The sequence below is a fragment of the Callithrix jacchus genome, chromosome 7 (assembly GCF_049354715.1).
Source record: "Callithrix jacchus isolate 240 chromosome 7, calJac240_pri, whole genome shotgun sequence".
Lineage (NCBI taxonomy): Eukaryota > Metazoa > Chordata > Mammalia > Primates > Cebidae > Callithrix > Callithrix jacchus.
In genome coordinates this window covers 57,823,229-57,836,501 of record NC_133508.1, presented here as the reverse complement: position 1 = coordinate 57,836,501, position 13,273 = coordinate 57,823,229, and the positions used below count along the sequence as shown (strand labels likewise).

The 13,273-nt window shown below is 37.3% G+C and overlaps 1 protein-coding gene across 50 annotated transcripts in view; it reads left to right on the top strand.

The window, feature by feature from the left end:
- EIF4G3 (eukaryotic translation initiation factor 4 gamma 3) overlaps positions 1 to 13,273 on the top strand; it is a 390,720-nt gene that overhangs the window by 204,156 nt on the left and 173,291 nt on the right. For 26 of the 50 annotated variants that reach the window (XM_078330644.1, XM_078330633.1, XM_035308045.3 and 23 more), the window contains 3 exons: positions 5,938 to 5,958; positions 6,815 to 6,994; positions 7,694 to 7,808. In XM_078330644.1, coding sequence (XP_078186770.1) covers positions 5,938 to 5,958; positions 6,815 to 6,994; positions 7,694 to 7,808 — 316 coding nt within the window. The remainder of the gene's footprint in view (positions 1 to 5,937; positions 5,959 to 6,814; positions 6,995 to 7,693; positions 7,809 to 13,273) is intronic. The other 24 variants (XM_078330654.1, XM_078330661.1, XM_078330664.1 and 21 more) reach the window with 1 other exon arrangement.

Genomic DNA, 13,273 nt, shown 5'->3' with positions numbered 1-13,273 from the left:
TTCCAAATGCTTGTTATTTTGATATTTTGATATCAAATATGTTATGTTGATATTTTGGACTTCTCCCATGAATCACAAAATTAACTTTTCTCCTCTCCTCTCCCATGAATCACAAAATTAACTCCATCCATAGGCTGCATAGTGGATGTTGTGTGAGCAGGCATGAAAGCAACATTAATCTTCTTATACATTTCTCTCAGAGCTCTTGGGTGACTAGGTGTTTTCCCAGTAAGCAGTAATATTTTGAAACGAATCTAAGCTCTCTATAGTAGTGGCCTTAAAATAGCCAGTAAACCATGCTGCAAACAGATGTGCTATCATTCAGGCTTTGTTGTTTTATTTATAGGGCATAGTCAGAGTAAATTTAGCATAATTCTTAAGGGCCCTAGGATTTTTCCAGATAGTAAATAAATGTTGGCTTCAAATTAAAGTCACCAGCTATGTTAGCCCCTAACAGTAGAGTCAGCCTATTGAAGCTTTGATGCCAGGCATTGAGTTCTCAGTAGCTATGAAAGTACTAGCTACAGAGAAGTCAATCTGTAACATCTTGTTCCACTAGATGGCTGTTTCATCTGCACTGAAAATCCTGTGTTTAGTGTAGGCCCTTTCATCAGTTATCGTGGCTGGATCTTCTAGATAACTTGAAGCAGTTTCTCTATAAGCACTTGCTGCTTCACCTTGCACTTTTATGTTATGGAGACAGCTGCTTTCATTAAACTTCATGAGCTAACCTCTGCTAGCTTCAAACTTTTCTCTGTAGCTTTCTTACCTCTCTCAGCCTTCACAGAATTGAAAAGAGAGTTAGGACCTTGCTTTGGATTACATTTTGGTTTAAGGGAATGTTGTGGTTAGTTTGATCTATCCAAACTTCTCGAACTTTCTCCAGATCAGCAATAAGGCTGTTTTGTTTTCTTATCATTTGTGTGGTCACTTGGAGTAGCACTTTAAATTTCCTCCAAGAACTTACTCTTTGCATTTACAACTTGGCTTTTGGCACAAGAGAACTAGCTTTCAGCTTGTCTCAGCTTTTTACATGCCTTCCTCACTAAGCTTAGTCATTTATGGTTTTTATTTAAAGTGAGATATGGCATAAGACCACATAAAGTCCACTGTTTGGTATTAATTTTGATGTAATGGCCTAACTCCAGTATTGTTGTGTCTGCTGAATAGGAAGGTCCAAGGAGATGAGACAGATGGAGGTAGCGGGGGACAACAGATAGTAGTGGAGCAGTCAGAACACACAACTTTCTCAAGTTTGCTATCTTCTCTGAGTGCACTTCTTGGTGCTCCCAGTTAAAATGATAACATCAAAGGTCAGTGATCACACATCACCGTAACAGATATAATAATGTAAAAATTGAAAGGAGAATTACTAAAATGTGACAAACATGAAATGAGCACATGCTGTTGGAAAAATGGTGCTGATAGGCTTTCTCAACACAAGGACTTCACAAACCTTCAATTTGTAAAAAAAAAAATAAATAAATAATAAATGCAATATCTATAATGCAAAGCAAAGCAGAATGGAATGAGGTGTGCTTGTGCTCAGAGTGTTTCCGCACATGGGAATATCTAATGTGATTAAATAGGATTTTTCTAGTTGCTGAAAATGAAAAGATGGATTTCAGAGAATTTCTGTTACGTAATTTGTTAGAGGTGTTTTTGTCTTTTCATGCTTTTAGTGAGCAAAGTCATGAAAAACCATATTTCATAATTAGCACATTCAAACATCATTTGTTAGATGTTTTTGATAAGGAAACTTTGGGTAATGATATGAAATACTGCATCTTTAGAAGGATTTTCAAAGAGGAAACATTTTTTCTTCTGGCTTCTGGAGTGTTTCTGGGAAAGTAAGCAATATATAGGTATGCTAACTTCACCCTCTGTTTTAAAAGATCTTGTTGGATCTGCCCAAAATACTACCTCAAATTAGTTTTCACCTTCCTCTGCCATCCTCCTGGCATATTAATAATAAACCATTGAAAGATGAAAGACTTAAAACAGATTGAAATGAAGTTTAGGAGGTGGTTTTTATGTTGCACATGGTTCTCTTTTCTCTGCCTAGCCTTTTGCAGCATTTTTATCACTTACTTGGAAAAGTGACACTTATGTTGGGTTTTGTAATGATGCTGTAGTTTGCAGTTGTCATGCAATTGATACAATCTGAAACGATGGGTTGTTTAGCCAGATAAATTTTCCGAGTTACAAACTATAAAATCTGGTATATGAGCTTCAAAAAACAATTGTAAGAGTACACACTGAAGTGAAGAACATGGCTCCTTTAGCCAGGTTATGTGTAAAGAGGATTTAATCACTTTAAATGAATGTAAATCAGTACCAATCAGTAGTAAAATATGGTTGACAGAAGTGCTTATGTGATTCTTGGGTTCATTAATGGATTCGGAGTTGGGAGGAATAAGAGAGGTATATTGCCCTTTCAGTCAGCAACACATCTTTTTTGAGTGAGTGCCAAGTACATTCTGGGCAGACTCCACATCAATACCTTTGTGTTGGAACAGGAAAAAGATGAAGCTGGTTAGGGAATTAAAAATCTTGGTTGGAGGGACAAGATGGAGGAGAGGGTTATGATTGGCTTAAAACAAAAAAATAGTGCTGTGAAAATTGGCAGTGATGGCAGTGTTCAGATAACTTAGTGGTCTGTCACTTAGGGAGAAGGATTTGACTTCTTTGTGGTTTTAGAGATAGAGATGAAACAAGTGGATAGGTGATATAGGGAGAAAAATTGGGCGCTAGTAGAAGGAAGGGTTTTACAGTGTCTGAACTCCATTTAACTATGAAAAGGATTTGTATCTTAAGCTGCTAAAGTTTCATATCCCCACTGGCATGTTGTAAAAGTTATTCAGACTTCAGGTGGATGGTGAGTCTAAATGGCTCCTTCCATTCAGGAGAGTTTGACGCTTAGTGATTTTTCATCACTCAGCTGAGAAGAAAAGGAATTTGAAGGATTGCAAGCAGTTTGGGAAAGCCCATTTATATATTCCTTTTAATAACCTGTGGTTTTCTGCTATGCTTGCCCAACTCAGAATCTGAATTTCTTGTATTACTATTAAATCTAATTATGCATTTGTAATTGAATGGTTAGGAAGGAGTACAAAAAGGAGAATTTATCTTTTTTTGTTTTTTGGCATTTGTAGTCACGATGGCTTTTCAAGAATCTATTCTGGTGCGTGCGTGTGTGTGTAAGTGATCCTGTACTTTTAAGTAAAAAACACAGCTGCAGATAGACTGTTGTAAAAAATATTAGTGCACTGAAGTTGAGGAAAAGTAGGTCTGTAAAATGGTATGCCAAGGATATGCTTTTAGCATATGAACAAGTTTCAGTCACTTTTATGGAGATAGAGAATTTGAGTTGGTAGGTAGAAGAAATTTGTTTTCTTGAATGATAAGCATGTATTTTGTGAAGTAACTTGATGGAAAATTTTTTTTACCAGGAATCAATCATGGTTGAGGGACATGCTACCTGTTGTATAGTTGGATAAAGATCCTGCCACATCCCTTCAGCATTTGTAAAGAAAAGATTTTTCCTGGGCTATTATAAAATATTGGGGTATTCCATTTCATGAGAGGTAGTATGTGTAACAATTAAAAGTAAAAGTATATGCCTATAACCTGACTGTGTTTTAGATATAGATGGGGGGCTTTCAGCAAGTTATTTAATCTCTCTGTTCCTCAGTTTTTACATGTATCTCATGACCTATTAATAATAGTACTTGCCTTCAAGGTCAGTTGTGAGCATGAGTTAATATGTATGTTGGCTGGTGGCTTATGCCTATAATCCCAGCACTTTGGGAGGCCGAGGTGGGCAGATCATGAGGTCAGGAAATGGAGACCATCCTGGTTAACATGGTGAAAACCCATCTCTACTAAAAATACAAAAAATTAGCTGGGCACGGTGGCACACACCTCTAGTCCCAGCTACTTGGGAAGCTGAGGCAAGAGAATTGCTGGAACTTGGGAGGTGGAGGTTGCAGTGAGCTGAGATCATGCCACTACACTCCAACCTGGGTCACACAGCAAGATCCCATCTCAAAAAAAAAAAATAAATACATACATATATATGTATAGATATAGATATAGATAGACAGACATAGCTATAGGTAGATATGTAAAATGCTTAGGTTGGTGCTTTATACATTTCTCTTCAGCTTTAAAGCTGAATTCTTAATGTACAAAAATTAGTATGTCAATAGAAGCACATATTTTGTGGCTTTTTAGTTCAACTATCTGTTAATATTAGGAATATCATTAGAAACACTGTTTTTACTTTAAAGTTACTGAAGAAAATAGTTTCATACTGTTCAGAAACCTCCTTGAATAAGATATAACTTCAGTTATTCTGGACAGGTTGGTTAAAAGTTTCATCAGAACATGTGGAAAATAATGGTAAGAAAATATTTCACATACAGACTGTTAGAATTTTTGGAAAACATTGCCCACATCTATTTTTCTTACTCTGCATAAGTTAATGGGTTAGTTTTCTTTCTCCTCTCCTTACCACCCACAACATCCTATTTCTTCAGGCAACATATGAGTACTTTGACATTATTTAATGATAACGTAATAGATAATCACCTGTGTTCATTTGATATGCCCTTGATCTTGGGTGCCCTCTACAGTTGATTTCAAAGGATATTTCAGTATTAAGATTTTTACCTTCTGCCTGTGTCATTTAGTAATGCTTAGTAAGTAGAGCAGATAGTGACTCTTCCCTCCTTGAGGCTCATATAATTTTTGTGGCTCCTAATATATTAACTACGTTGTAAAAATACTACATTTGTTTCTGAAATGGTGTTTACAGATCACATACATTGATGCATAATAGATTCTGTCTGCTTTGTAATTATGAGAAATGCAGTCCTATAATGGACTGTTTACTACTTTATTGTTCTTGTTAGCAGCCAACAAAAAAATGTCTGTCACCAAAACAGTATCAGTGGAGAAAACTAGAAGATGGTTGCTGTAGTTGTAGTCCAGCCCGGGTTCCTGTGTTATCAACTTTGCCTCTTGTGCTTTCCTTTCATCTCCATCACCTACTGTCTGTGGCCTGCCCCTTTAGATTCCCCCATTTATTCCATTCTCCTGCTATACCTTTCTGCCTGTGGCTTTTCTGTGACTTAATCCCTTTAGGGCCTTTTTTGCCCTGGGGTATGAAGATTTAATGGGGATGAGCTTTAGACACTAGATCCCAGTTCTTCCATTTGAGCACCAGATGAAGTTAGTTATACCGTCTGTGGGTAGCTTGATGCCTAAGAGTAGGACAAAATAAGACCAGAGTGGGCCCAAAGGTTGAAGCTTGGCTTTATTTGGACCAATAGCAACAAATATTTTGCTGCTTTATTTATTTTGGGGCAAGACTCTATTTTAAGATTGTTATTATAGTTCTCCATTTTAGAGCTATAAGTGCCCCCTTATATGCCTGATTAGTTAAAACGAGCAAGTCTCTGTCACGAAGAGTCTGATATATATTGAAAAGTTTAGTTATTTCTTAGGACTTCTACAAAAATAACAAATGACACAGATGGTGAGTAGATCATAGAGATGGTAGACAATGCCAGATCATGAAATGGGTGATCGTGAGATCCAGGACTAGGAACTAGTAGTCCTAACTGTACTTGTACCACCAAGCAGACATTTCCTTGCACACTACTGTAACTTGTGGCTGTTAATAATAATCAAGGATTTTTGCCACTGGATTTATTTTCAATTAAATGTGACTTGATTCTTCTACGTGTGCTTGAATTCTCAAGTGAAGACTTGTCATTCTGATTTTCTAGTCTTCTTTCTTCTCCTATTATTACTAAATAGAAAGATATTTTTGCTAGCTGCATGCTATGTCCTGTGCCTTCTGACTGATCTGTAAGCTTTCCCATTGGCTTTCTTTCTGTTTCCTGCTGCTTTCTTGCTTCATATTTGAAGGGAGGATTCAGACCTATCCAGGTAACAAACTACTGGTTCTGCATGGCCTCTTTATAACTCAGTCTGCTTATTATTATTACAATGAGATTGATTGCTGATGAATGGATACATTCACATTGGAAATTTACTATTGTTATGTTGGGCTTTTAAGCCTGCAATGAAAATTATAAATACAGGTACTCGTTGCCATTTGAGAGATTTGAACTCTGCTCATTCTAGATCATTCTTAGGCCTGTCTAGATTGTCCACTTTTATTGCAGACTATTCTAGAAAGCAAAATTTGACTCAGCTCAGTATTGGATTGTGCCACCTTTTGGAGAGGAAAAAAACTGCTTAGTTCGGCATGTGACAAGAGAACAGATGGTTTAATTTAGCTTGACCCTGATGGACTGGGTAAATATTTTATGATCAAAGAGATTCCTTGTTCTTCTAAGTATGTGAAAAAATTACCTGAGCAGCGGTCTTTTAGGAGACTACTTTTAATTTTTAATGAGTTGATAATGAACCACTTACTGTTTATCAGAGTCAGTTCTTTTATATAATAGAGAATTACCAGCTACTTTTGTTATACTTGATTATACATTTTGAAACTAATAATTATGGTATAGAATTTGTATTTTAAAATAGCCAAAATGTAAAAGTTGGAACTACCCTACTGTTTTCAGATATGTGATGATACTGCTAAGAGCTTGCCCTAATGTGGTATGTTTTTGGGAACCCAGCAATAGGTAATTTATTCTTTTTATGCATATTGTATTTATAATTCAAGTTGACCAGATTTCTATTAGTGAAGAAAAGGAGACAGTATTTATATATTCCTCTTTGTTAAAAAAAAAAAAAAAAAAAATTAAAAATTTTTTTTTCCTCCTCTTTCCAGTTTTTCCAGAGGCCTCAAATACAGCCTCCTAGAGCTACCATCCCGAACAGCAGTCCTTCCATTCGTCCTGGTGCACAGACACCCACTGCAGTGTATCAGGCTAATCAGCACATCATGATGGTTAACCATCTGCCCATGCCGTATCCAGTGCCCCAGGGTCCTCAGTACTGTATACCACAGGTAAAGTATCTTTGAGGCCTAGGTGGTCCAGCAGTAGAGTGGGAATTAACCCAGATTCTTCTCAGAGGGAGCTGGGAGGATGAATTATGGCATTAGTTTTTGGTGATGTGTGAACTGTTTTATTGGTTACAAATCTAGCCATATTGTGATTTTTTATTATGCTATATGAAGATATTTCTACATCTGTGAACTTAAAATTTTTTTAAATGATAGAGAAATTGTTTTTATCTCCTTGCTTTCTCACATCCCTTCGCCACAACCAACTGCTCTAAAATGGACTCAGTGATTATGCTGTTCCTGACATCTTTTAATGTCATTGAAAAGTTACCAGCCCGAGATAATTTTACAGTGAGCTCATGTCTGCCTGTGCACTGATACGTTGTATGACTTTACTGAGCTGCACCTTTCTCTTCATTATCATTGTATCTTAATGGCAAGCAAGCATTTTGAATGAGGCCCAGTGGCTTTGCCTCATTTAAATGATTCTCTTACACAGATAACTTTACTTTCTATAGTAAGCTACTTTCTTCTTTTTCTTTCTTCTTTCTTCTTCCTTCTTCCTTCTTCCTTCCTCCTTCCCTCCTCCCCCCTCCCCCTCCTCCTCCTCTAACTCCTCCTCCTTCTCCTCCTTCATTTCATTATGTTTTCTCCCCCAAGATACTATATTATTTCTAAATGTTTGTACTTTCTCTTTTCTAGTATCGTCATAGTGGCCCTCCTTATGTTGGGCCTCCACAGCAATATCCAGTTCAGCCGCCGGGGCCAGGTCCTTTTTATCCTGGACCAGGACCTGGGGACTTCCCCAATGCTTATGGTAAGTAGGAAAAGTCAAGAAATTTCTGCCGGTTTTTTGTGTGTATTTAATTTTGTTGGTTGGTGAGTCAGTTTATACAGTGAGGTAGGAAGGATTTTTAAATAACATGCTGCTAACAGTTCTTTCTTGAAAGCTACTTAAAAAAAAAAAAGAAAAGAAAGAAATGGGAGTCTGACTACGTTAGGCTGATCTTAAACTCCTGGACTCAAGCAATCATCCTGCCTTAGTTTCCCAAGTAGCTGGAACTACAGGGACATGCCACTCCACCCAGCTTTAACAGTTACTTTTCAGAGAGTGGCGTACAAGAAAAGTATTATAGAAATATATTTAGTTAATGACACCTTCTTAAAAAGCTGGTAATTCTACTGAAAAGAACCACATTTCAGAGTTCTGACATCTTCCACCAATTCGCTGTTACCTAGATTTTTATTGGATTTTTGCCGATGGTGTGAATATACCTTATCTTCCTTTCATGATTTCTTTTTCTCCAAACATTTACCACCACCTTACACCTTAAAGATTTTTTAATGTCTGTCTTTTTTTACTAGAATGCAGTTTCCATGAAGATGGAGATTTTTGTTTTGTTCACTGCTATATTCCCAGTCCCTAGAACAGTGACAGGCACTTGGAGAATATACATGGGATAACTGAATATAACTCAGTGAACCTGTGATTCCTTTTCTGCAAAATTGTGTTAAGATCTATGGCATGGGGGAGGTTTTGGGTATTAGTTCCAATGAAAATGCCTTGAAAAATTAAAAGTATTTTTAATTTAGAGAAATAAATGCCAAGCTTGTATTTGGCACATGAGCCGATGCTGAACTAAAAGTGATGAAAATTACTTATTTTATTCAATAAATTTTTATTGCATATTACATTTCTTTTATTCCATGGAAGGTGAATAGTAAGGAATACAATTAGTAGATACTAGAAAAATTAAGTTTTTGAGGTTCAATAAGCATTGACCTATTACCAGCAAAGCAAAAGCATATTAAATAATCTTAATTTAACATGGTAATTTATCTATTATGCAGTTCCTAAAATTGGGATTGTCTTAGTTAAGAATCTTTACAGCAGGCTGGGTGCAGTGGCTCAAGCCTGTAATCCCAGCACTTTGGGAGGTGGAGGCAGGTGGATCACGAGGTCAAGAGATCGAGACCATCCTGGTCAACATGGTGAAACCCCGTCTCTACTACAAATACAAAAAATTAGCTGGGCATGGTGGCATGTGCCTGTAATCCCAGCTACTTAGGAGGCTGAGGCAGGAGAATTGCCTGAACCCAGGAGGCGGAGGTTGCAGTGAGCCGAGATCGCGCCATTGCACTCCAGCCTGGGTAACAAGAGCAAAACTCGGTCTCAAAACAAAAAAGAATCTTTACAGCAAAATTGATTTGATTCAGGTAGCCCATGAAAGTTTTTCTTCAGTTTTGAGGTAAAATAGGCAAAGCAACCAAATGTTATGTGGCTTTACTTCTTTTAGTGAAGGGAAACGCTTTCTGTTACCTAGATATTGTCTTGGGAAACTGCCATTTCAAAGTGATAATACAGTGGTTTTCTCTTACCCTCAGGGAATACATTCCAAGACCCCCAGTGGATGTCTGAAACCTCAGATAGTACCCTATACACACCATGGGGTTTTTTTTTTTTAATCTGATAAGAGGGCTGCTAAGTGACTAATTGACTTGTATACAGCATGGATAAACTAGATAACGGAATGATTCACGTTGCTGGTGACAGGAAGCAGAGGACAGTGCACGATTTTATCATGATATTCGGAATGGCTTACAATTTAAATCTTATGAATTGTTAATTTCTGGAATCTTTTGTTTAATATTTTCAGACCATGGTTGACTGCTGGTAACAGAAATTACAGATAAGGGATTAATACTACATTTTATATAACCTCACTAAGTGTCTCAAATATGTTTATTTAACTCAGCTTTATTAAGTTGTATTGTTACTATGAAATTTGTTATTTTCAGAACAATATGTGTTACATATATGTGACAAAGTTATACTATATATACATCTCACCCAATCTTTGACAGAATATTGCAAGTGCTGTTGAAGTTTTCCTTGTGTAATTCTTGGATTTACTTTTGTCACCATTTTCATGTAATTCTAGTGCCTTCATTATAGGTCCTTATTCTGAAAATTAAATCCAAGTAAGATTATTTTTAAGAATAACACTGGGTGTTACTATCTAGACTTTTCAAAATGGAAAACAATGGGATTATCAATCAGCATAAACACGCTAAAATGGACAATATCTCCCTTTCATTTCTGTGTTGGAAAGGGAATACAGTTGGTCTTAATTTACAAAATCATTTTAAAGATGTCTTACTGAATAGTAATCTGCTTTTTACTTAGCGATTATGCAGATTACCTTACTCAGAAAATGTCATAATTAAATTTCCTGCTGTAAGGCTGTGTCAGCCCTCTTTATAGCTCTTAATACTATTGCACAATATGTATAGAAACAGTAATAATGAATTTTCAAGTAGGGACATAATATGCAGATTTGAAATACTATATTATAACATTTTGGCTTTATTTCTATTAGATATATACCATTTTCTTCATTTTTATCAAAATACAGTCTGTTTAGGTATAATTATATCTCAGATATTATTGATGTCTGTTCCCTTTCATAGATATTCTTCCTACCCTGGTATATTCTCACGCAGATCCAGCAGCCATCAACTGGGCAGTTTATCATCTAGGTTAAAATAATGTTTCTCTACTTTTCTTAATATTAGAAAAATAAGCATTTTTTTTTTTTTGAGACGAAGTTTCTCTCTTGTTGCCTACACCTGAGCACAATGGTGCAATCTTGGCTCACTGCAACCTCCACCTCCCCAGTTCAAGTGATTCTCCTGCCTCAGCCTCACTAGTAGCTGGGATTTCAGGTGCCCACCACCACACCCGCCTACTTTTTTTTTCTTTTTCAAACTGAGTCTCACTCTGTGGCCCAGGCTGGAGTGCGGTGGCGCGATCTTAGCTCAGTGCAACCTCTGCCTCCCAGGTTCAAGCGATTCTCCTGCCTCAGCTTCCCAAGTAGCTGGGATTACAGGTGTCGTCACCACACCCGGCTAATTTTTAGTAGAGACAGGGTTTCACCAAGTTGGCCTGAATGGTCTTGATCTCTTGACCTTGTGATCCACTCCTCTCCGTCTCCCAAAGTGCTGGGATTATAGGTGTGAGCCACCGTGCCTGATGCCTGATGTTTTGTATTTTTAGAAGAGACGGGGTTTCATCACCATGTTGGGCAGGCTGGTCTTGAGCTCCTGACCTCAGGTGATCTGCTGGCCTTGGCTTTCCAAAGTACTGGGATTACAGGCGTGAGCCACCGTGCCCAGCCAATAATCTTAAAATAATTTATTTCATTATGAAAGTAACTAAATTAATGATAAAATTTAAATAATATAGAGTGCATAAAGCTGAAATAGCCAGTTTCCATCCCTTTCCACCCTTTAAAGAAGTAGCATTTAACAGTTTGATACGTATTTTTTAATTTGTATTTAAAATTTTTTAAACTCAAATTGGTACAGAATATAATACTCTAAATAATAAAACTTCCTGGTTATTTTTTTCCTCTCAGTATATTCATGGGCATCTTTCTATTTCATTATCTAAAGAATTTCTCTCATTTCTTTTAAAAGCTACATAATATTCCATTTTTGGAATGAATTATAATTATCAAGTTCTCTATTTATGGAAACTTGCATTATTTTAATCATTTGGACAGATATTTTAGCTTTAAAATTTATCACTAGTTAATATCCTTTTATCAGAATAAAAGTTCTGGTCTAATAGTTTCCATCAATTACAGCTTCTTCAGACTTTACTGTCTTAGGGCAGCTATCTTGGTCTTATAGTCTAGAAGTCACAAACATTTCACCTTTCTATTTCCTCTTCTTGGTATTTCTCCTTCTCTTACCTTTCCATTCCCAGTTCTTCATTTCCCTCTGTGTCAGATACCTTCCTTTTCCTCCACCACCTCTCCTGTTCTAATCTCGCGTTCAGATTAGAAGCAAGTGTGAGGATGTGATCATAGTTTCATGTTACGATGTAGGAATTCTCTGTTCTGGGGAAGAGAACTGTCCTCTGACAGAGCTGGCATGGATTGAATCCTGTGATTTGTTCCTTCGTGCCCTCCTGCTGGAATTTGTGTGTGAGTTGAATGGTCTTTTCTCCAAAGGTTTTAGCTCTACGTTCTCAGCTTTAGAGTTCACTCCAGCATACTAACATTTTATTCCTGTACTCAGTTTAACTCTTCAATAATGATTCTCAAAGAATATTTCTACCTTCATTGAAGTACTATAAACAAATACCATTGAATTCTGCTGGGAAAGTATAGCTCTTCAGTATTTCTACGGTTTTGAGAAAAAATAACTATGAGTAGCGTTTGCTCAATGTAAACTTTTCAGTTTTTCTCCTATTAGTGTTTCTGGAACATTTTGATGCTTGTTATATCAGAAAACTACCTGATAGAGACTGAAATTATTTCTAGGCGAACCTAGGGAGTGATGGCCCAAGATGGAAAAATTAGGTATTGGTTAGTGGTGGCAGTAATGTTGGTAAAGAAAAAAAAAAAGATTGAAATTTACAGGAGTAAAAGACCCCACTCACCCTTGCTTCAACTCAGTATACTCCCCTTTCTCACTTTACCATTTCATTTCATTTTCCCCTCCTCTGTTGTCTTGTTTTCATTCTTTTCCTGAGTTTCTATGGGGCTTGGACATCTCATTTAGCTCATAAGAATTCAAGGAATCTGTGGTGTCTGTCTCTCACTGTAGCGTGTGAAGGTGAGAAAATTTGGCATTCTAAGTTCAATTCAGTGAATTTCTGGAGAGCTAATACTGTGTTTGGTGATCTGGTTGTATCCTAACATTGTTACTGCTCTTGATATATTGTGAGATAAATTTATTTTCTTTGCTGACTTGGATATTTAATCTCTCTCTCTCTCGCCCTTCCTTCCTTCCTTCCTTCCTTCCTTCCTTCCTTCCTTCCTTCCTTCCTTCCTTCCTTCCTTCCTTCCTTTTTTCCTTCCTCCCTTCCTCCCTCCATCTTCCTTTCCCTTCCCCTTCCCCTTCCCCTTCTCCTTTCCCTTTCCTTTTTCTTTTCTTTCTTTCTCAGAATCTTGCTCTGTAGCCCACGCTGGAGTGCAGTGGTACGATCTCAGTTCACTGCAACCTCTGCCTCCCGGGGTCAGGCAGTTCTCCTACCTCAGCTTCCTGAATAGCTGGGACTGCAGGCACATGCCTCCACACCCTGCTAATTTTTGGTGTTTTAGTAGAGATGGGCTTTCACCAAGTTGCCCAGGCTAGTTTCGAACTCCTGAGGTCAGACAGTCCACCTGTGTTGGCTTCCCAAAGTGCTAGGATTACAGGCATGAGCCACCATGCCTGGCCATGTTTATTGTTTCTGTGGAAAATTCAAGGTTTTGAATGTTTTTTAGAAGA